This window comes from Terrapene carolina, unplaced genomic scaffold (genome assembly GCF_002925995.2).
Source record: "Terrapene carolina triunguis isolate 2854851 unplaced genomic scaffold, T_m_triunguis-2.0 Scaffold210, whole genome shotgun sequence".
Classification (NCBI taxonomy): Eukaryota; Metazoa; Chordata; order Testudines; family Emydidae; genus Terrapene; species Terrapene triunguis.
The window spans coordinates 3,655,096-3,679,182 of NW_020664561.1; the positions used below are offsets into that span (position 1 = coordinate 3,655,096).

The following is a 24,087-nucleotide window of genomic DNA, read 5'->3' on the forward strand; positions in this document are numbered from 1 at the left end:
GAGACCTCGCTGCTGCTCCTTGCCCATCAGCCTGGGGAAAATGTTGCGTCTCTTCAGTCAAACCAGGCGCTGTTTGCAAGTGAAGCGAGCGCTGCAGAGACAGGAGGGGCCCCTTCGGCCAGCACACCTCACAGCTGCCGCACAGCAGGCCAGGTGAGGGGCAGATTGGGGAGCTAGGCCTGAGGATCGGGACATGGGGCACTCTCCTTCGCCCCTGCTGGGATGCTCTGGGAATCCTGGCAGCTCAGTTGGGAATGTGTTTGAATAACTCTCTGCTGGGGAGTGACCTGACCGGCTGTACTCTGCACTCCAGCGTGAGGGAGGCTTTGGCACTGCCCGGGAATGGGGATCTAACACAACAGCCATTGGGAGCCACACTGAGGCGGCTCTGTGATCTGGGGGAAGGGAGTGCACTGTAAAACTGGTACTGCATTAGGAGGGGATGTGAGCAGGGTGAGGACAGAGCAGGAATACAAAGGGCCCGGGGTTTGACAATAACGGAGTGGAGGAACATAATCCCAAAGGCAGGTATGCAGGGGGAGGGAGAGAGCTGGGACCCAGTAAGGGTGGAAGACCTGTGGGAGAGGGTGGCAGCTAACTAGACCCAAGTTTGCAATCTGATTAGGCTGCACATGCAAAGCCACCCTGTCCCACATCAGAGAGGGGAGAGTGCCTCTCTCTGCAGCTGTGGTGCAGCTACATCTGGAGTAGGGGCTCCAGCTGGACGCCTCTCTGCACCGGAAAGAGAAGGATGACAATTTTTGGAAGCATTTCAGAGAAGGGCAGCAACAGGCTGGAGTTGAGGGAAAGCTACGAAGAGCAGATTGTGTACAGCTTGGCTCCGGGGTGACGTGATTTGAATAGTAACATGGAGCACTCACTGTACAGAGCATTTTGGGCCTGATGCCAAGCCAGTGAAGACAATGGGAGCTTCTCCATTGACCGTGGCCTATGAATTGATCCCTTTTATACATGAACTAATTAGGGTGTAAACAACAGAGCAGGAGAGGACTGGAGAGCTAGGCGTAGTGGTAGGGAATGTAGGCAAAGGCAATGTAATGGAGTATCAGGAGATCCGTTAGGCCATGGAATAACACCCCCAGGAGTAGAAGGGAGTCCCCTGAGTTTGGCCATTTAACACACGACTGGCAAGGGGACTGGAGGGAACAATCCCTCACCAGCTGGGGGAACGGACTACTCAGAGCTGCAGAAAGGCTCGTTCTTCTCCAAGTAGAGCAGGGGTGGCCAACCCGGGGCTCCGGAGCCACATGTGGCTCCTCAGAGGTTAATATGCAGCTCCTTGCATAGGCACCGACTCCAGGGCTGGAGCTACGGGCGCCAACTTTCCAGTGTGCCGGGGGGGCGGAGGTGCTCACTGCTCAACACCTGGCTCTGCCACAGGCCCTGCCCCTACTCCACCCCTTCCCGCCCCCTCCCCTGAGCCTGCCATGCCCTCACTCCTCCCCCTCCCTCCAGAGCCTCCTGCACACCACAAAAAAGCTGATCGGGAGGTGCAGCAAGGGAGGGGGAGGCGCTGATTGGCAGCCGGTGGGTGGGAGGCGCTGGGAGCGGGTGCAGGAGCTGATGGGGGGCTGCTGACGTATTACTGTGGCTCTTTGGCAAATTGGTAAATTCTGGCTCCTTCTCAGGCTCAGGTTGGCCACCTCTGAAGCAGAGTAACAAACAGAGCTGTTAGTAATAGGGTTGCCAATTTTGGTGGCTTGTATTCCTGGAGATTTCATCACATGACATAATCTTTAATTCCTGGAAACTCCAGGCCAATCCTGGAGGGTTGGCAACCCTGGTTAGCTGTATCTGAAAACAAGGGGTGATTTAGAATAAAACAAACACTGCTTTGGCGGTTGGGGGGACAGGTTCTATAACCTGCAGATTCCCTTCTGGAGCATGAATCAAAGCAGCTCTGTGCATGTGTGGAGAGGGGCCCCTGCTGCTGCTTTGCAGACATCTGCAAATGGGGACATCTCTGAGACGGGCTGTGTAGTTAACAGATTGCTGCCCATGAGGAGGCTGCTGTGCCCTCTCTTGGCTCTCCAGCCTGTGTTGGGTGAGGGTGTACAGCCAGATATCCCCGCTCGCGAGGGTTCTGCTGTCTCCTCTGGGGTCTGTGTTGGGGCAGCGTGTGTTATATGCTGTCACAGTCTCAGGTGTCTGGTATGGCCTCCGTGGCCCGCACTAGGTCTGTGCGTGCACGCATGCAGCTGGCTGTGCCCCTGAGGGGTCTGCGATCTCCTCCCACCACATGTCAGAGGACACTCAGCATTCTCCTTGTCTTTCAGTTTCTCCACCGCCTCTGTGGAGCATTTGTCTCGGTCGGACTCATGGCCGAAGGACGTGGGCATTCTCGCGCTGGAGGTTTACTTCCCTTCGCAGTACGTAGAACAAGTGGAGCTGGAGAAGTATGATGGCGTGGAAGCCGGGAAGTACACCCTGGGCCTGGGCCAGAAGCAGATGGGCTTCTGCTCAGCCCACGAGGACATTAACTCCCTATGCCTGACCGTGGTGCAGCGCCTTGTGGAACGCAGCCGTCTCTCCTGGGACTCCATTGGCCGGCTGGAGGTCGGCACGGAGACCATCATTGACAAGTCCAAGGCCGTCAAGACAGTCCTAATGCAGCTCTTCCAGGACTCGGGGAACACGGACGTCGAAGGCATCGACACCACCAACGCCTGCTATGGAGGCACAGCCTCCCTCTTCAACTCTGTTGACTGGGTGGAATCCAGCTCCTGGGATGGTGAGTGACATCCAGCTAGCATGGGTGTAGGTGCCACTGCTCTGCCACCCGGGGCCCAGCCAGGGCTGCCAGTGAGAGATGGCCAGCGGCAGTAGGGCAGGTTCTCGGGGGTAATGGCTGCCCCGGCTTCACAGTGGTTGATACCCCAAACTGGTGGCCTTCCAGGCTCTGAACTGAGGCCTCGAGGGCGACAGTGTTAAGAAGATAATGGGGGTTTGGTTTAGGGTTGCCAGGCATCTGATTTTCGACCGGAATGTTAAAAGTCCGGTCGGCGGCGCAGCAGCAGGACTAAAGCAGGCTCCTTGCGTCTCCCGGAAGTGGTGGCATGTCTGGCCCCTAGGCACAGGGGCGGTGAGGGAGGCTCTGCGCGCTGCCCCCCTCCCAAGCACTGGCTCCACAGAGGCTGGACATGCCACCGCTTCCGGGAGCCACCTGAGGTAAGCGCTGCCCGGCCATAGCCCATAGGCCACATCCCCTCCTGCACTCCAAACTGCTCATCCCTGGCCCCACTGCAAAACTCGCACCCTGAGCCAGAGCCCTCACCCCCACACACACCCCAACCCCTACCTCAGCCTGGAGCCTCCTCCCGCACCCTGAACCCCCTCATTTCTGGCCCCACCCCAGAGCCCATATCCCTAGCCAGATCCTCACCCCCTCCCACACCCCAACCTCCTCCCCAGTCCTGAGCCCCCTCCTGAACCCCAACCCCTTTATCCCTGGCTCCACCCAGAGCCCACACTCCCAGCCAGAGCCCTCACCCCCTCCCGCACCCTAACGCCCTGCCCCAACCTGGTGAAAATGACCGCATGAACAAGGGTGGAGGAGAGCGAGCGATGGATGGAGGGGTAATGAGTGAGTGGGGCCTTAGAGAAGGGGCGGGGCATGGGCAGGGCCTCAGGGATGGGGCGGGGCAAGGGTATTTTGTTTTCCGCAATCAGAAAGTTGGCAACCCTAGTTTGGTTACAAATTGGCAGTGTGCTCTCTGGGCCGGACCCTCTATGCTGGAACTGAAGTGTCTGAATCAGACTTGGTGTTGTGCCTGGCCTCTCTGTCTGCCTCCCTATGGCTTCCCCTACAGTAGCTCTGCTGGGAGTCCCCTGAGCGGCCGCTGGGCCTTATCTGGTGCAGCTGCTCAGCAGCTCCCCCACTGGCTACGTGCAGTATCACAGGAGGGAGGAAAGCAGCTCTGACTATTCCATTGCTGCATTGGAGCCACAGGGAGAGCAGGCTGGGAGCTTGGCTGCACCAGGAGCTGTGAGGAGGGAGGCACAGGAGCTAGTTACACTCACTGGGGAATCGTCCTCATGGTCAGGGAATCCCCAGCAGGGTGCTTGCCAGGGGTTTCTGCTCCCTGGGTGTGGAGCAGCTACTATTATGTAAGGACTTGGGGAGTGTCTGCAGAGATCAAAGGTCCAACTCCGTCTTGTGGCGGGGATGCCAGCCCAGCCTGCAGCCTCAGAGGGTGAACATAACATAAGAATAAAAGAATGGCCATACTGGGTCAGACCAAAGGTCCATACAGCCCAGTATCCTGTCTACCGACAGTGGCCAATGCCAGGTGCCCCAGAGTGAGTGAACCTAACAGGTAATGATCAAGTGATATCTCTCCTGCCATCCATCTCCACCCTCTGACAAACAGAGGCTAGGGACACCATTCCTTACCCATCCTGGCTAATAGCCATTAATGGACTTAACCTCCATGAATTTATCTAGTTCTCTTTTAAACCCTATTATAGTCCTAGCCTTCCCAACCTCCTCAGGCAAGGAGTTCCACAGGTTGACTGTGTGCTGTGTGAAGAAGAACTTCCTTTTATTTGTTTTAAACCTGCTGCCCATTAATTTCATTTGGTGGCCCCTAGTTCTTATATTTTGGGAACAAGTAAATAACTTTTCCTTATTCACTTTCTTCACACCACTCATGATTTTATATACCTCAGTCATATCCCCCCTTAGTCTCCTCTTTTCCAAGCTGAAAAGTCCTAGCCTCTTTAATCTCTCCTCATATGGGACCCATTCCAAACCCCTAATCATTTTAGTTGCCCTTTTCTGAACTTTTTCTAATGCCAGTATATCTTTTTTGAGATGAGGAGACCACGTCTGTATGCAGTATTCAAGATGGGGGTGTACCATGGATTTATATAAGGGCAATAAGATATTCTCCGTCTTATTCTCTATCCCCTTTTTAATGATTCCTAACATCCTGTTTGCTTTTTTGACTGCCGCTGCACACTGCATGGACGTCTTCAGAGAACTATCCAAGATCTCTTTCCTGATTAGTTGTAGCTAAATTAGCCCCCATCATATTGTATGTGTAGTTTGGGTTATTATTCCAATGTGCATTACTTTATATTTATCCACATTCAATTTCATTTGCCATTTTGTTGCCCAATCACTTAGTTTTGTGAGATCTTTTTGAAGTTCTTCACAGTCTGCTTTGGTCTTAACTATCTTGAGCAGTTTAGTATCATCTGCAAACTTTGCCACCTCACTGTTTACCCCTTTCTCCAGATCATTTATAGGTTGAATAGGATTGTGCTGTAGGGAACACCAGGCTCTGGCTTCTGTTGCCGTTAAATCGGCGTCAGATGGAAGCAGGGTTGTTCAGTACACATTCTGGTTGCTTTAATGCAGAGCACACATCCCGAGCAGTGCAATAGCAGGGGATGGGCCGCTCTGTGCTGGTTGGGGCCACTTGATGTTTTTTAAGTATGTTCAGCCCTGAGACTGAAACAGTTGAGCCCTGTTGTCTCCCATAATGAGGAATGTGGCCAAGCCCCAGGCAAGCAGCCCGGCCTCTGCAGTCCCAGAACTCCACAGTCCTGTCTCCATATCCTACCCACTGCCCCCTCTGTGTGGGGTAGATGCACATCTGTGACAGTATGGCAGCAGGCGACATCTGAAACCATGTCACCATGGCAGTTTGGCCATGCCCCTTTCTGTACCAGGTGCCCCATAAACGTCTGCTTGGCAGATTGTCTGGGACTTTAAAGGTGACTTTCAAAGCTTTCTGCCCCCCCCCCCAAATTGCACTTGTACCCTTTTCTTGATTTTTAGGATGTAAAGAGGGCTGGAAAGTGCCGGCTCTGGGCTTCCCTGGTTTGGCTGTAGGACCTCTTGGCTATTTCAGAGGGTCTATTGTTTTCTCTCACAGGGATGTTGCATATTTAGCAAAGGCTTCCTTCCCCCAACATGTGACTCACTGAAGTGAAGTAAATGCTAACAAAAGCAAACACAGACTAAACCCTTCATCTCCCCTTGGGTGCCACTTTCTTGACTCTTGTAATGTCCTGACTGCACGAGTTGTCTGGCAGCATCCCAGGCTTCCTGGCTAGACCACTCTGAATTTCTAACAAGGAGGACAAACAAGAAGGAAGAAACCTTTTTAAATAAAAAATTTAAACGTGTCAGGCCCCCTTTATCCATCAAAGCGTCTACCCCTCAAAGCAAGGCGGTGGTGGTGAAAAGGGCACATGCTCAATTTTGTTTCCCTTGCAGGTCACAAGTCTCAAGGGATTTTTCTACTTTTTGGCACAGGGATAAACAGAGATTTAGACTTGTATGTGATTTTGTTCATGTTTATGCCTAACCAATTCTATGTTCTCGTCCCGTCCTAGGGCGCTATGCAATGGTGGTCTGTGGTGACATTGCAGTCTATGCCACTGGCAATGCCCGTCCCACAGGAGGGGCAGGAGCTGTAGCGATGCTGGTTGGACCAGAGGCCCCTCTGGTGCTAGAGAGAGGTTGGTACCGTTAATACAATGACTTTATCTTTCCTAGGAGTGTTTGGTGCTTGGCCAGAGCTGGCCAGGTTCTAGGAATAGGCGACTGTCTGTGGGGCAGCTTAGCCCTGGAGACCCATGGTCCCAGGTTGTGTGTCTCTGGACATCAATCCTTCCTGAGCCTTGCAGCAATTGGTCTCCTGTGGAATTCATGTTTCAGGATGGGGGAGGGACACGGGGCACTTCATGACTCTTAACGAGATGATCAGTAGTGAGTCAGGGCTGTGTTTTTGGTCTGAAGTCAGTGGGAGCTGCTGTGTGCCCAGCACCCCACTCACTTGGGTTAATTCATAAGTAGGCACCTAAGAGCCTAATTCTAGGCTCCTGTTTTTCAAAATGTTGGCCATTAAGTTTGTGTATGAAAAGAAAACCGTGGAGTACCAAGTCCAAGCTGCTGCAGTCTCCTCCATGCAGAGACAAAGTGTGCAAAGGAGGCCTTCATGAAAATAAAATGTAAAAGAGGAAAGAACTTCTCAGGTGCAGTCATCTTACATGCCTGATGTCTGGCTGCTCAGCACTATTTAAACCTCATGGAAAGAGACATTTAGAGTGATCCCCAATGCGTCAGTGCCTCCCTTTGGCCAGACAGGGCATTGCACAAAGTCTGCTTGGATCAGCGGGGCGGTCAGTCCGCTCTTCTTCTCTGACTTTCTGTAGTCCTGTTCTGGGATCAAGGACATTAATTTCCGTCCCACTGGGGTTTACGGACTTCCCCTTATGCTTGGTGGGTGTTAGCTGGGCCTTGTCCTCAAGGGGCCGAGAATCCCCTTTGGCTGTTAAGGGGTAGGTGGGGGAAGCCAGGCCCACCCACTCCGCTGGGTCCAGCTCAGGGCCCTGAACCCAGGCAGGCAGAATCAGTCCTCCACTATTCTCCTGTTGTGCCCTGAGCTTCTTCCTACCTCCCTTGGGTCTGTCGGTTTCTGCAGCCTGTGGCTCTGGCCATTTTGTCTCTGGGTCATTGTCATTCTGGGGCAGCCTCTCACTAGCTTCCTGGCAGGACCCTCTGTCCCTGGCCTGCTTGCTCCTCTGGCAGCCACCAACCCCTCTGCTTCTCAGCTCTGTTATTCTCCCAGCTGCTGTGAGGCTGCCAATCAAGGATGACCAGCAGTTCCTCCAGTAACTCCTTGGCTGCCAGGTCCACATGGGGTCTACACACCCCATGACATGACGCAACATCTAACATGGTCTTAAAACTCATTGAGAAGAATTGCTGAATTTCCACAGCCGCTGTCAGCCTCGTGGTTGGCTAAATAAAGAGAGAATGATTGATGTCCCTGCTTCAGTAATATGTGGTGGCACTCAGCCAAACTATGCGTCAAGTGTGAATCGGCCTGGCTGCACTGAGGGCAGTGTAGCTATGTCGCCTTTCACCAGCTGAGACTCTGGCCCTGTGTCTGTGCATTTCCATCCAGCTAGCGTAAGTGTGGTGAAACTTGCGATAAGCACAAGGACTTTGCTGGAAACAGAGCACATGGTTTAGGCAACAAAGGATTTTACTAAGAGGCACTAAATTTGCAAAAACAAATAAAGGGTTTTTTGGAAGATCTTAACAAATTACAGACTGTGGACACAACTGTCCCAGGCCCAGTACACATGTGGCTTGACCTAATTAACAACAAAGGACTGGAAGTATACAAGAGATATACAATAAATAAATAAAAAGATCCAGAGAAGCTGAGATCTTTCCATAATCTGGCCAACATGACTGATCCAGGAACAGGCTACTTTAGCTGTGCCCATTCCCAGGATTCAACTGTGTTATGGATCAAACACACCTTTTCCCTGACGTTTAGCAAATGGAGCAGGCACTACAAAGCCCTCTGTCTTACCTGTTACTGTCCAAACCAGGATGAATCATACAAGAAAACAGAGCAATCTAAGAGTATGGATATCAGACTCCTGCTGCGGGTGCACAGCTCAGGAAGGTTCCTAGCCGCAGGCCTGAAGCAGGCAGTGCAATGCTATATGGACTCAGACTGATGTTGATCTGGCAGCTCCCCACCCCCCCCACCCAGCTCACCTCTGCCTCCGCCTCCTCCCCTGAGCGCGCTGCGTGCCCGCTTTTCCCCCCTAGCTCTCAGTGCTTGTGCCGAGAAACAGCTGTTTCGCATGGCTGGGAGGGAGGGGGGAGGAGGGGGAACGCAGTGCGCTCAGGGAAGAGGCGGGTCCGGGGCAGGGATTTGGGGAAGGGGTCCAATAGGGGCAGGGAGGGGGTGGAGTTGGGGCGGGGACTTTGGGGAAGGGGTTGGAATGGGGGCAGGGCAGGGGCGGGGAAAGGGTGGAGTCGGGGCGGGGGCGGGGCAGGAGAGGCACGCACGAGCACCCACCAGCACTGGGGAAAGTTGGCATCTATGCTGTCCCCCCACCCCTGTGTCCCCTCCATCTCCGTCACCCAGCTGTTCTCGACTCTGAGCTGGATGGGGGGTCAGAAACTCAAGTGTGGATGGCAGAAAATGAAGGCTGAAGCAGATTGAAACACACAACTGCTCCAGGCCTAAGCTGAGGCTGTATTACATGCCCTGAACTGTCCTATCTGCCTCCATAGTAGCTGCCCTAAGGAGCTGTCCAGGGTGGTAAACAGCTTTCCCAATCCTGAGGGCCTACAGCCTGCACCAGAGCCCAGCACCAAGGGCTGCAAGGAACCATCATCCTGCTGTGCTGAAAGGTTAATGCCTGTTCAGGAAGGCTTCAAAACAGGGCCCTCTCTGCCTGTACCCAGCCACCAGCAGCCCATTCATGGAGTTCAGCACATTCACTCCTTAGGGAAGACTGGAAACCCTACAGCAGCTTGAATCCACCCAGGACCTTCCTGGCTAGTGCAGGAAAGTCCTGAGCAAACAGCCTCATTCAGGGAAGGAATCTTCCCTTCCCCCTTCAAACACGCAACTGTCCAACCAGCACCGAAGAAACCTGCCCTGGACACATCAGTTCTAGCTGGGCACTGTCTAGTATCAATCTCCCACTCCTGAGCAAGCTCGCAGTCGCTAGCCAAAGGCCAACTACATGCCCATCTAACTGAAGCTAATATTCCAGATCTGGCACAATCTGGATTCGGGGCAGGATATGGACCTGAAACTGCTTCAGTGGCACTGCTGGATGAACTCCTGCTGTCAGTGGATACAGGGCAGACATCCAATCTCAGCCTCCTGGGTCTCGCTGCAGCATTCCCCATGGCCAGCCATGAGATACAGCAGTCCTGCCTATGCGAGGTGATGGGTCCAGGGAGTGCACTAAAATGGTTTAAATCCATCTGGTAGGGACACGCTCAAGGGGCAGTGATAGAAAACTGCACTGCTGCCTCTGAACTCATCGCTGGTGGAGTCCCTGGTCCTAGTCAGCATCTACATGCAGCCCCTAGGGGAACTGGTCAGAGGACATAGACTCAAGTGCAGCGATATGCAGATGACACACCTCTCTACCTCTCCTTCACCACGTACAATCACACCACTATCATTAGGATGGCCAGTGCTGGTGGCCAGAGGAAGCACTTTGAGGAGTTTGCAGCCATGGTGGCACAACTGGTCAGCTGATCAGTTCAGTCCATAGCTTAGGAGGCTCCTGAATTCCTCGCTGACGCTGAGCTCTTGACGCTGAGCTCTCGTGTGGCAGTGTCCATGAGTAACGTTTTCTGCTATCTCTGGCTGGCTGGGGGACTCTGCCCCACCCTGGCAGACGACGACCTGGCCTCAGTTGTACACACCTTCGACACCTCTCAGCTGGGCTGCAGCAGTGTGGTATACCTGGCCATGAAACCGGCAGCACTTAGGAAACTTGAGCTAATATAGAATGGGGCAGCACATCTCCTCAGCAACATGGGATGCCATGGGCGCAACAAAACCATCCTCTGCCTCCTATGCCAGCTTCCCATAGAATATCGAGTTCACTGCCTCAGTCCTTACCTTCCAGGTGATCAATCCCTGCCTCGGCCCAGGTCATCTAAGAGGGACTATAGCTCCAGGATAAGGACTTGACAACTTTGTGCCTCAGGCACAATGGACCTCTCTACTATAAGGGAAAAGCTCGTGTGTGTTTGGGAGACTGAGCTTTCTTGAGGTCTGGGCTAGAATGAACTCCCCTAGGAATGCAGGACCATCCCAACCTTCCCCACCTTCCCTTCCCCGTGCCCAGCACATTTCTTTGATCTGCCTTCTCTGTTATAAGCACAGAGCAGCACATACATATTTATATAAAAGCACTCCAAGCACTCCGCCACACAGAATTTCCCCTCTAGAGGGAGGCTGAGAGAAAGTGGACCACACACGCCGGATGTTAGTCATGTTGCGTTATGCACAACTGGAAGGTGCTCAGATACTACACAGACAGGGGTGGTACAAGAATCTACCTACCTTTCCAGTGTATCCAGAGAAAGTTCTCTTAATAGAAAAGATCTCAAATATGAAGGCTATAGGATGAGGTCAGAGCAGGAAGAGGAGGTGGAAAAGTGGCTCATGAAATGAATGAATTTTGTGAATTTTATGGGGTGAATTTTTTTTTAAAGAGCTGTGGTGGGTTTTGGCTAAGAGGTTCGTTGCAAGTGGGGGGCTGGTATGGAGAGGGTTTGAGGTTCTGTTCCCCTGCTGTCTCCGATACACAATGGTGAGTCTGTTTTCTCTCATCCAAGGTGTTCGGGGAACCCACATGGAACATGTATATGATTTCTACAAACCAGACATGGCTTCAGAGTATCCCATGGTGGATGGGAAACTCTCTATCCAGTGCTATTTCCGGGCCCTGGATCAATGCTATTCTGTCTACCGCAAGAAAATCCAGAGCCAGTGGCAGAAAGGTACAGAGCCTACGAGTGAAGCGGGAAATCTTGTGTGTGCCATAGGTTAGACAAACACCTGTCAGGGATGGTCTAGGTTTCCTTGGTCCTGTCTCAGTGCAGGGGGTTGGACTAGATGGTCCCTTCCAGCTGGACATTTCTATTATTCTGTGTCAGCTGGGGTACCTGCTCCTCTGCTTCTGTGGGGCTCACAGTCTCTATCTCTGCCCCCCTTGTTGTGTCTGTCTCCCCCACCCCACCCCATGTTGTAGGGCCTGTGGATTTCTGGGTAAGAGGACAGAGGGGCCATGGACTGGAGGGGCCAAGAGTGGTGGGAATGCAGGGGTGGGGATAGGATGTGGAGACACCAGAAGTCCATGAACCTGTAATTTGTTGGCCTCTGACCTGGCGGGTAGACAAAGTGGTGGGAGAGCCGTTGGAAAGAGGCTGGTTAATGTGGGGTCAGGGGCCAGGCCTGGCTGGGTGATAAGACAGACAGCACATGTTGAAATGGTGGGTGCTGTTTCCTCCATCTGAGAAGAGTTTAAATCCTTTAAAAACCCATGTTTCCCTACTATGACGCATCCAGGGCTCTGCCTGGGGAGCTCGCTGGCTGCAGCATGCCAGAGCCATGAGGGCGTTCCCCGTCGGACGAAGGCGTGAGCGCCTGGCTGCGTGGGCACGTGCTGAATAGCCATTGTAACCAACCCGCTGCCCCAGAACAGGCCCCCAGGCTGAGCCTAGGCAGTGGCAGCCGGGTCTGCAGCACTCGTGGTTTGCTGGATCGAGAGAGCCCTTCCAGCTCCAGGGGCCAGTCCCTTTTCAAGGTAGCTCCTGTGCAGGCAGGGTGAGACTCAGTGCCAGAGAGCTGTGAGGGACTCTCCTGCCCTAGTTTAGTATGAGGGTGAATAAATCTCCCCATATTGTCCCCATTTCTGGCATCCGTGGGGTTGTCGGTGTCTCCTTATGCAGCATGGGAAGGCTGTGGGTCTCTTCCCCACCCACCCATCCCATTGCCCTGTGTGGGGTAGGTCTATGGGTCTTTGCCTTCAGTGCCTGCTGCAAGTGCTGCGGCTTTCTGTGCAGAGTGGGGTTGATGGGTCTCTAATGGGTGGCTTCCATCTCCGTTCTGCTGCAGTGGGGGTGGACAAACCTTTTACCCTGGAAGACTTCCAGTTCATGATCTTCCACACGCCCTTCTGCAAACTGGTGCAGAAGTCTGTGGGGCGAATGATGCTCAACGACTTCCTAGCAGCTCCCAACCCTGACACGCAGAGCGGCCTCTACAAAGGGCTGCAGGCCTTCAGGTGGGTGAGCGCTACGGAGCAGGAGTGGCCTCTGCCAGGGGTGTGAGAGTCCCTGGGCTGCCAACATCCATGGAGGGGCAATTCTGCTAGTGGGGCTGCAGGAAATTGGAGCAGGGTCCACACATCTGTGGCACATCCCCCATAGGGACTGTGCAGGGACAGATGCTTTTTCAATGTCTGTTGATAACGATACCCAGCTTTTAGTTAGCACTTGTCATCTGCAGAGCAGTTCAGTGGCATTCTCCCAATTCTACAGATGGGAAAACTGAGGCTCCAAAAGGGAAAGTGACTTAACCAGCAGGCCAGTAGCAGGGCCAGGAATAGAACCCGATCCCCTGAGTTCCAGTCTCATGCTCCAGCCTCTAGGCCACATTAGGAGTGTCTTGGTGGGGACTGTTTTTTCCTTGGGGCACTGTGGATGCTCAGGGGAGAGGTTATTGTGGGAGGATGTTTGGGGTGAGTGTGTGATTTCCTTAGCGAGGGCGCTAGGTGACAGGGAGGCGAAGGGTGCCCTGGCAGGATGGTGCGCGTCAGGGTACGTGTTACCCCTCTGGCAGGGGCTGATGCATTATGGCAGGCAGCATTTTGGCATGATGGTCTGCGGGCACTTGCCTCTGTAAGCTGCGGAGACTGGTACATGGAGGGTGGGGCTGGGGCAAGGCTCGCATGGGAGCTGCAGGCATACAGAGGGGTGTGAGCCCTCTAGCAGGGGATGCCTGCGGTCAGGCGGGACGTGGCTCTCTGCTATTTGCTGTGTCGAGGTTTTGGGGAGCGCTGAGTGCATTATGGGTGTGACCACAGAGCCAGAGTCAGTGGACAGGAATGTAGCAGCAGCACTGAGAGATCCCCAGTCATGGACCAGGACCCCACTGTGCTAGGTGCCGCACGGACACGGAACAAAGAGCTGTTCCAAAGAGTTTCCCGTCTAAGTATGAGACAAAGGACAAGAGGCAGATACAGTCAGGGGAGCGGAAGGAAACAGTGAGACAGTGCTGGCCAGTGTGGCAGGCAGGGGTCTCAGCACTCCGACAGCCTAGCCATGTCAGGTGTTTTGCAGGCATTGTGGCAAATTGGCTATCCTGGCTGGATCGCGAGCAGGGCTAATGATTCTTTGGGAGGTGCTTTTCTACTGAGAGTTGAGGATTGTTATCAAAGAGCTAAGGATTGTTGTTTGCCGGGGAAGCATCGGTAGCAACTCAGTAATGAAGCCTGAGCGGAGCTGTGCACTGAAAGCATGGATTCAACCTTATCGTTATGTATGAAAATACAGCAGTTCCTCCCATCCCTGGAGCAGCTGCTCTCTGAGAGCAGAATGAACTTTCAAAGAATTTACAAGGCAATCTATTAGTTTAAGAATCACATTTCTTAAAGGGGGTATTTTTAATTTTATACCAGACTTTTTTGCCCCTAATAATCTCAGTAACAGAAGAACACAGACTCTTCAAATTTCCCGTGGAGTTAAAACGCCCTGGAATCTTGTGCACAGGCTCCAGCGTATAGACTTTAAGGCCAGGAGGGACCATGGTGATTCTTTAGTCTGATCTCCTGCACATGGCAGGCCACAGAACCTCGCCCACCCGCTCATGTAACAGACCCCTAACCTCTGGCTGAGTTACTGAAGTTCTCAAATCATGGTTTAAAGACTTCAGGTTACAGGGAATCCACCATTTACACTAGTTTAAACCTGCAAGAGACCCGTGACCCATGCTGCAGAGGAAGGCGAATAATTGGATTCATGATAATTTCCCCCCATCATTCTTCATAACTGAAGGTTTCTCCTTCCGCAGAGGCTGAAGGTAGGGTGACCAGGTAGCAAATGTGAAAAATCAGGATGGGGGGTGGGAAATAGGCAACTATATAAGACAAAGCCCCAAATATCGGAACTGTCCCTATAAAATTGGGATATCTGGTCACCTTAGTTGAAGGTTAGAGGCCTACTAGAGAAGTCCATGAACTGCCCTTTTTCAAAATGGCTGCTATCTCCTACTGTCCTCAGTAGGACTGAAGTGCCTCCACCTCCTCACATCCTGGAGGAGCGCCATCTTCCCTGAGTGCTGCTATAGTTTCAGTCCTATTGAGAACAACGGGAAGTGGGAGCCATTTTGAAATGGGGCAAATTCTTTGTGACAGTCTTTCAGTTATGAAAAATGGGGGCAAAACATGGCCATCAATCTAAATAGCTTTTCAACAACTGCCCATTGCACCAGCTCTGCTCAACAGAGAGGTCAGATTTTGGGGGCGGGAACTAGGGTGTTTGTGTGTTTATGCAGGATATGTGTATGTGCAGCTGAGACCACCCCAATCCCACATAAGGGATGCCAAAAATGGAAAAAAACCAACAATAGGGCTTTTAAAGAGACAAGGTGGGGGATATAATATCTTTTGGAAGCTGGTCCAATAAAAGATATGACTTCACCCACCTTGTCTCTCTAATATCCCCGGACCGACACAGCTACAAGGACACTACATGCCTTTTAAAATCAGTTTAATCTTATCTGAGTCAATAAACATGAAAAAGCCTCAATCATACTTGTGATCTCACAGTTCAGGGCAATTGCACCTGTTTTCCCCTTCTGTGGTCCAGCCAGGGCACCCACTCTCAGGCTTCTTGCTCCCCAGCTGTCACCTCTCCGGGGCAGAGACACGTGTTTCTCTCCCTCCTGACCGGAGTCTTTTCTGGCTGCACCGTTCCCTGCCTACACTGTGAATCCCCAAGCAAGCCAGATGGCCTAAGCACACCTGCTTTGTTTTTCTTCTCAGAGGCTCTGAACAGTGTAATTGTTCACAGCTGAGTTACCGCCTAGCTTTTTCTAAGCAAGCACATTTATTCTTAAGATAAAAGTGTTACAGAGAAAATATTGCAAACAATAAAGGAACCTACACTCAAGCTAATAAGCTCACCAGAGATCACCCCCTGTCTCTAGCAAGGGCTCTAGCAGGCGAACAGTCATTCAGGCCCCTCCAAGTGGCTTTTCTGTGGTTATAAGTCCATAACCACCTTGGCTGAGAATAAGCCCACCGGTGAGTGCCTCTTTTATCCAACTGGGGCCTCTCATCTTGTCCTCCTATAACAGGTGATCTGCAGACAGTGGGTTACTCCTGAGGGCACAGTTAAGAGAGGGGCCAGAGATGAGAAGTTGCCCCCCCCCCCCAAGTATTTCCTGGGAAACCCACTCAACTAAAAGTTCAGCCTTGTCTGGCCCATTGTTTCAAAGAGTCCCTTGAAGATCAGAACACTGCCAGGGTTTGCATTAGTCCCGGCTCCCTCCTAGAGACGTTCCAGACAATTCCCCAGGAATACATGAATATTTGCATTTTTAATACAGTAAACTCCTAAAATTCTTCAACGCGATTCAGTCAAGCTTGGCTAGGAAATGTAGGTGATTGCCACATCTGTTACCTACGGTTCTTGTATTGTCAGCATGGGGCAAAGTTAAGGTTTTTGCTGACACAGAGAGATTTAGTTCCACTGTTAAAAAACACATTCAAGTGCAGCCTGTGTCCAAGAGATCACTGTCTGAGGAGAGGCCAAGACGGGGCAGAGTTCAGGCTGTTTGGGTGCCTAGCTGCATTTCCAGACCATAATGTGTTTGGATTTATTTGACTTTACCCTTCCCTCTGAATTTCCTGGGGTTGGGGGAACGCCACCATCCCAACTGCATTTCACCCCAAGTGACAGGTCTGCACTCCCAGCCTTGATGAAATTGTTTGCTGTCTGGGAGCTGTACTAGTGCTACGGCAGGGTGAGATTTCCCAGGGTGCCATGACCACGTGGGGCACAGAGGTGTCCCTAGAGGGCCTGCAGGCGTTTGCAGCGGCTCAGATTTCCATGGGGGGATGGTAGCTGTTTGGTGAATGACAGTTCTGTGTCGGGGGTAGTGAGGTTTCTCTAATGCCAGCTGCAGGCAAGGTCTCCCCGGATAACACCGAGTGCTCCTTGCTGCTCTGCATCCCTACTGAGTGACTGGCATGAGGCTGAACACAGCAGGTCCTTGTCAGCAAAGGCATGATGAGCGTCATGTCACCCAGCTCGATTGTTAAAAATGAAAACACAAAGCGGGTGTGGGAGCAGCAGCTGTTCGAGGGGCTCAAGACTTTCTAGCTGGGCTCCGGGGAGTGTGAGATTTCCCTAGCGGGAGTCATGGTCCATCAGGCAGGTGAGATTCTCTTCCGGGGGCTGTGACTGTCCAGGAAGGGGAGCAATTCCCCAGTAGGGACTGTGCAAATTCAAGCAGGGTGCAATGTGAGTAGACAGGGCTGCAGGACTTCAGGCCGTCAGCACTTCCCTAGCAGATATTTGCAGAGCTGCCAGCCATTGACCCTTGCTGCTATCCATATGGCCCGCTGTGGGGAGACGGATTGCCAGAGGGAATTCGTGCTGGGCAGACGGTGCGGTTTCCCAGCGCAGTTGGTCCTCCTGGCTTGTTAACCCACAAGTGAACCTCTTCCTCCCTCTTCCCAGGGGGGTGAAGCTGGAAGACACCTACTCCGACAAGGACGTGGAGAAGGCCTTTCAGAAAGCTAGCCTGGAAATGTTCAACCAGAAAACCAAGCCCTCGCTGCTCCTCTCCTCTCGCAACGGCAACATGTACACCCCGTCCATGTATGGCTGCCTCGCCTCCCTCCTCGCACAGTGAGTGCCAGCTCCAAGCACCCCTTTCCGCCAAGCCCTGCCCCACCCCTGCGTGCCCAGGCCTTGGGACTCCCACAGCCCGGCAGAGAACAAGTCAGGGGGTTGGGCACAAAGCTGACTTCCAGTTGGGATCTGAGCCTGCAGCCTTTGTGCTGAGCAGCAGTTACTCCTCATCTAAAGCACCTTTCTCAGTTACTGAGCCACAATGGGGGGAGTCTGACAGAAGAGCTGTGATTTTTCCAGGACTAGTCTCTGCCTGAGGTTCCATTTTAAAAAAAAACTGGATCAAAAATGACTCAGCCACTTGAGTACCAAAGCTCTGTGCAAGTGTGTGCGCGTGCATGTCGGAGTGGTTGGGCTTGTGTGTGCACACAAGCGTGTGTGTGTGTGTGCACATGTGAGTGTATTTGTGTGTGTGAGTGGGCATTTGTGTGGTGTGTGTGTGCGCATGAGCATGTGTGTGTGTGCACATAAGTGAGTGGCCGCATGTGTGTGCATGCATGTGTGCGTGTTTGGAAGCAGCGGGGTGTGTGTGTGTGTGTATGCTCAGTCGTGCATGTGTGTGCGTGGGCACATGCTTGTGTGTGTGCGAATGGGTATGTGTGTGTATGAGAGGGATGTAGCCTTTGCCATTATAGACTATTTGTTCTTACAACCTTCTCCTGACCCGCAGTTACTCCCCAGCAGGAGGGCTCGGCCTGAGAAGGGGGCACATTCCAGGTTGCACAGTGACCTTTTCTCTGCCATGACCTGTCTGTGGGTTTTTCCCTTTCAGTGCTTCACTTTGCAACTTTAAAAGTCTTTTTATTTCGTTCCGTGCATAGCGTTGCTGTTTAACCATATCCAGTGTGTGTCAGAGGCAGAGGGGAAAGAAAAGACTCAGCCGCTCTCAGGGTGGGGTAGACCCTGCTTCTGCAGGTGGGCACTCGTGCACTCCAAGGATGACGGTGCTAACTGTGCTTTGCAGAGCCTGCCTGTGCCTGCCCCTTAGTGCACGCTATCCCCCACAACTCCTAGTTCTGCCTGAGACACAGCAGCGTCCCCTGGTCTCCCTGCTGTCAGCAGGGACTGCCATGCACACTAATGCTCCCTGTGTGCTGCTCATCTAGCCTCTGGTTTTTCTATCACGCCCATCACCAGGGTATCTTGGCTCCTGGCGCATGCTCTCCCAGCTGCTGTCTTGAGGCATGTCTGAACTTGATCCTTCTAGGCCCCACTTCAGGAAGCCTGCTGGTATGGAAAGCCTGGAGACAGTTTCTCCCCGCAGTAGCTGGAGATCTGATTTCCTGGCTGCTCAGACGCAGGTGATGCTCCCTTACCTCACTAGTCATCACCAAATCAGCCCGCAGTGGTGCCCACTCGCAACTCCAAACCCTGCTTCTGTTCCTCGTCTGGATCCCACAGACCTTAACGCCAGCGACAGGAGCAGGAGGCAAAACTCTCCTGCCCTTCTCTGCCCGCTTCCTGGGGTTGCCTGCTGTCACGCAGGGGGATCGTTTCTATTTTAGGGAGGTACAGCCTAGGTTCAGCCCGGGGGCCATTTCTGGTTGCCCCCCACTGATTTAAAATAAAATCTCTGATTTCCAGCATGTCCCAGGTCAGAGTAGCTCACCTACAGCCCACACACTGCCCCCTGGGGCATCAGCTTGCCAGGCCGTGTGGGTAGCTCCCAGGATTTGGGGTGTCTGGCCTTTAGCACGGACGTTCTCCACTGACAGCTTGGTTTGAATTGCCACAGATATTCTGCTCAGCAGCTGGCTGGCTCCAGGATTGGGGCCTTCTCCTATGGCTCGGGATTGGCTGCAAGCTTGTTTTCCATGCGCGTCTCGCAGGATACTGCCCCGGGTGAGTCCCTTCCTATTCGCTCCCCTCGCTCGTCAGCCATCGGACGCCTTAGGTGGCAGTGATGGCTGTGAAGGGTCATCCTTCCTGCTCTGGCCTGGGGATGAGGCTTCTGTTCCCAGCCCAGCCCTCATCCTGGGGAGCTCCTGAGCCCCCAGCCCGGGTATGGTTGTAAATATCCTGAGTGCAGGAGCAGACAGTTTAGGGTGCGGGGTGGAGAGTGGGCCTGGACGACCCCCCATGGAGCTGTGTTCTGGCCGCAAAGACCATACTCTGCTGCTGCTGGGGTTAGCAGAGGGAGTCTGAGGGTCGTTGCTTAGAGGTTCCATGTTGAACAGGTTTTTGGGGGTTACCTTACAGTGGGCGGTAGTAAATGGGGACCCTGGAACTGCCACAGCAAACCTGACCAAGGATCCACCCACTCTTGACTGTGACAGTGGCCAGCACCCGCTGCTCCAGAGGCAGGTGCATGAACCCGGGACGAGGGGAGGCAGTTAGGGGATTGCTTGCCCATGGGGTGTGTGTGTTTATTCTGAGCCCCTCAGCGGCTGGCTGAGATTGGAATGTGACCCGACTCACAGTGTGACTGCAGAAAGCCCTAGGGACACTGTCCCTGCTGGGCTCCCACCCCCATCCCGAGCTGGGTGCTGGGATCGGAGCTCAGGCCACCACACAATGGGGTGAGGTGAGATTCATTAGGGATGCTTTGTCGGCTTCTGAATGGCTTTGCCCACCTGGGGAAGGAGGCAGATGGTGTACAGGGCCTGTGGGGACAGCCTTGGCCTGCAGGGGGAATTACCTGGACACCCGTCCCCTGCAGAGGAGCTGCGACTTGATGGGGCAGTGTTCATTGGTTATGGATCCCTTGGGCACCCTCGGCTTCCCTGGCCCTGACTGGCTCGCTCTCTCACCAGGCTCTCTCTTTGCCAGGTTCTCCCCTGGATAAGCTGGTCTCCAGCCTCTCTGACCTGCAGACTCGCCTGGATGCCCGGAAGCGTGTCCCCCCGGAGGAGTTTGCAGAGATCATGAAGCAGAGAGAGGAAAGCCATCACCTGGGTGAGGGACCACAGTCAGAGGGCCCAGCGGCCAGCTGCAGCCAGCACTCTGGTGCTGACACCTCAGTGGGGCTGGACTTCCTAATGTTGGGTCCCTAAATCCACATGTAGGCACCTCAGAAAGGGGCCTGATTTTTAATCATGCTGAGCACCTCCAGCTCCTCTCAAAGGGTGGGTGGGAATGGAGGAGGGTGCAGGATTGGGCCCACCACCCCTGCCCATGGCAACTATTACTGGGAAGCCCTTGCTGCTGCTTGGGGGGTGAATCCAAGTGGAGTCTGCATGGTGGCCAGCCAGGAAACACTGCACGTCAGTGAGCTGGGGCAGCTGGAAGTCACTGGCACACAATACACATGGAACCACACATGGTCCCCTCTAGGGACATGCCTGAAAACCCTTGGGGTACCAGGAAAAGGGCAGGTGTCTCTTCGCTCAGCCTGGCCTCCGATTCAGTGTCCCAGGCATGCTGGAGAAATTCCTACTGACATCCTAATTCAGCATTAGACATTGGGCCCCTTGTTAAACCACCCTGAACAGCTGGACACACACATCCCCTCGTTAATTACCTGGCAACGCTCCCTTACCACTGGCTCTCCTTCTTCTTTTGATTCTGTACAAACTAAGTCCAGGGAAACAAGGTCTCTTCTGCCCTAGGTACCCTTCTTCCCTGCTGGGGGAGCATGGGACTCCCACTTCTCCCACAGCCACTGAGTGGAGGTGCTGGCCAAGGCTCTGGAGGATCATTTGGGGCCCTCACCTGCTGGGAGCCCCACTGAGCTCAGATGTGCTGCGTCCATCACCTAGTGTCTGTGCTGGAAAGCTGGCTGGCTGGAGCTTTCTGGAGCCAGTCTGGCCAGGCAAGAGCGCCTTCCAGCTCCCCCGTAGTGCATTTTCAGGCAACGAGGGCCAGCAGCTGGAGCCCAGGCCTGGAAGTCAGGAGACCTGGCGGCTGTTCCCAGTTGTAGCTTTCAGATCACCTCATCCCAGCCAGGGCTGTGCTGGGAGCCTGCAGGGAGATCCAGACCTCAGGGTCACACTTCCAGCAGCTGTCCCTCTCCCCATGGCAATGCTGCCAGGTTGCTTACAGCCCCAGCACGAGGGGATCCTGCCCCACAGCTGCAGCACCCATGCTTCAATCCTGTTTCTCTCTCTGCAGTGAACCACACTCCCCAGGGCTCTAAAGACGACCTGTTCCCTGGCACCTGGTACCTGGAGCGAGTTGATGACAAACATCGCCGGCAGTATGCCAGGAGGCCACTCTAGGGGGGACAGGCTGCCAGGTGAGTCTAAATCCTCCTTGGGGGCCTGGTAATCACAAGGCAAGCAAAGGAAGATGGGGAGATGGGTGAGTGGGGTGGAGGAACAAGGGATCAAGGCAGTACTTGGAGGGACGTCCTTTCTGAGTCCGTTTCTCCTGGGACATGGGAAGAACAGGAACTCTGGAGATTTCCACAAGGCAAGGATGGTCCCAGTGGAAACAAGGAAGGTCTGGGACCACCCAGCAGCTGGGTGCTCATCAGAACATTAGTGGCCAGAGCCAGTTGCTTTGGAGGAAGGTGTAAGAACCTCACAACAGGCAGAGGTGATGTAATCTCCCCACCATACTGGGTCTCATCTTGGTCTCTAGCTGTTGGAGACTGGCTTACGCCCTGAGGCAGGAGGTTTGGTCTCCCTTCCCAAATGTTTGTCACTGCTGATGATACGTCTGGATACCCCTGATAGCCAGATAAAGGTCTAGTCCCTCTGAGTCCTGTGAAATCCTTGGCAAGATGCAGAAAGGGACTGGCCGTTGGTCAGTCTGGGCTCTTCTAGTTCTTCTTGCTCATTTCACATGTTCCTTGCATGTGCCTTAACACCTCTCTGTCTTCACCTGCTCTTTGAGGGCAGCTCCACCTGCTGCCTTACTCAGTGCTAGTGACCCAGCAGCTGCTGCCAGCATAGAGCCTGAGTTTCTCACTCAGCAACGTGCAACACTGTCCTAAATCTGGGGAAGATGCCCTTGGAGAGAGGGGCTCACAGAGGGGAGCTGAGCGAAGTTGGGAATTTCCATCTTGACATCTCTACCTTTGGTTTGGTCCTGAAATGGGACAAAAGATTGGAATTTCCCATGGAACAGCAAGGTCTAAACATTGCGTTTCAGCGTTATTGAACAAAGCAAAACTTTGAACATTCCCCACAGCAAAATGCTTCATTCTGAGTCATTTCAACATTAAACTATATTTCCTTACAGTGGCACATTGCCTTGTGGGGGGTCACCTGTCCTCACTGGGGGCTAGGCTCCCTAGTCAGATTACATCTCCCATAATGCACCCAGTCATGTGACTCCCATGAGCCACCACGCAGCTTGGTCAGTGTGAAATTCATGCCTTATGGGAGATGTAGTGCTCCAGGGGCCCAGCCCATGGGAGAGAAAGGGGCCAGAACTACCACTCCCATAAGGCAATGTGCCACGATATGTAAATACAGTTTTATGTTTTATTGAACTGCTACAGAACTAAACATTTTGGGTCCGTTCAAAACTGAAATATTCTGATTTGATTCCAACTGACCTGAAATGAAATATTTTGCTTAGATTTTCACAAGGGAAAACTGAAAAGTTTCCAGAACTGTATTTTCCATTGGAAAGTCATGCATACAAATTCCCAACCAGCACAAGGATGGTAGGACTCAGTGCCAGGACTCAACAGAACAGCTCAGAGGGAGGGGCTTAGCAGCTAGGTGGGGCTGGTGGACCCTGGGGGTGGGGCTTAGCAGTTAGGTGGGGCTGGCGGACCCTGGACGAGGGGCTTAGCTGGCACTTTGGGGCAGCAGGACTCTCGTCCCTCTACCCGCACATGCTGCATGCCTATCTGCACTTGGAGCTGGGGGGTGATTCCCAGCTGGAGGAGACATACCTGCACTAGCTCTCCTGGAACGAGTGTGCTACAAACAGACTGTAGCCGTGCACTGTGAGCCATGGGAGGGGCTAGCTCCTTCCCCAGAGGGGGAGCAAACTGGCAAGTTTCCAGAGTGGGGGCCGGCTCCCATCTGCTGAAGTGGCTGTGGTTGGGCGGTTTCTGAAGGAGGAAAGAGTGCCCCCCCCAGGCTGCAGTTATTGGGCTGGTGTCCCAGGTGGGGAGCTGGGGTCTGTACCAAGACTGCGAGCTACCGTCAGGGGTGGGAGAGAGACATCAAATTAATCCACTCTTCTTGCTCTGCCCCTGTAGACCTGCCCAGCCTCATCAGAGCAGATCCCAAGGCAATGGCCGAACCACCAACGGAGAGCCCGCAGGCTCCCACCGCACCAGCTGCAAACACCCTGGCTCCATTATCGCAAACGGAAAGACCTGTCACTCTTCCCAGGGACTGCACACTTGGCTGAAGGGCCCCGTAGAGATAATGCAGCCCTGCGTGCCTGGCTGAGAGCCTCACACCATTCGCCGTGTCGGTGCCCGGTTTAGGACGTTCTCTGATGCCAGGCGCTTATTCCGTCCCTCCCCTTTGGCACCCCTTTGCTGGAGGAGTACATTTCTGCAGCGGCAGGGTGATAACCTGGGTGTGTGAGGACCACCCTCCTCCCCTTTGGCCAGCTCCAATAGAACTCAATGGGGATCAAACCACAGGGTGCTATTGAAAAGAAATAAATTCCATAAGCCTTCAGAGCAACACTGATATAGGTTGAACAGAGCCAGAGCCTGTCAGTAGGTTTTGTTTGAAATTCTCCTCTAGGATGGTTTAAAATTCAATACATTTCTTGTTCTCTTTGTTTCTTCAGCGATTTCCCCTGCGGGCCCTTAGCTCCTCCCTCCATAGGTGGGGCTAGCTGTCCTTTGGCTGAACTGGCCTATGAAGAATGGCTCAGACGATGTCACTGTGCATAGTGCTGTACTACTTTGTATTCCACATGCTTTTATCCTGCATACAGAAATAAAGCCATTATGAATAGCGGGGGCAAACACAGTGACATCACACTAC

General features: G+C 53.3%; 1 protein-coding gene across 1 annotated transcript; it reads left to right on the forward strand.

The window, feature by feature from the left end:
• The first annotated feature begins 25 nt into the window (after positions 1–25).
• LOC113407212 (hydroxymethylglutaryl-CoA synthase, mitochondrial-like) lies at positions 26–23,800 on the forward strand. The gene is made up of 10 exons (XM_026655402.1): positions 26–153; positions 2,298–2,752; positions 6,367–6,492; positions 11,153–11,317; positions 12,435–12,603; positions 17,066–17,236; positions 18,975–19,081; positions 20,009–20,134; positions 21,290–21,413; positions 23,340–23,800. Exons 1-9 carry the CDS (start codon positions 41–43, stop codon positions 21,394–21,396), a joined length of 1,539 nt encoding a protein of 512 aa, XP_026511187.1. The 5' UTR covers positions 26–40; the 3' UTR covers positions 21,397–21,413; positions 23,340–23,800.
• The last annotated feature ends 287 nt before the right edge of the window (positions 23,801–24,087 follow it).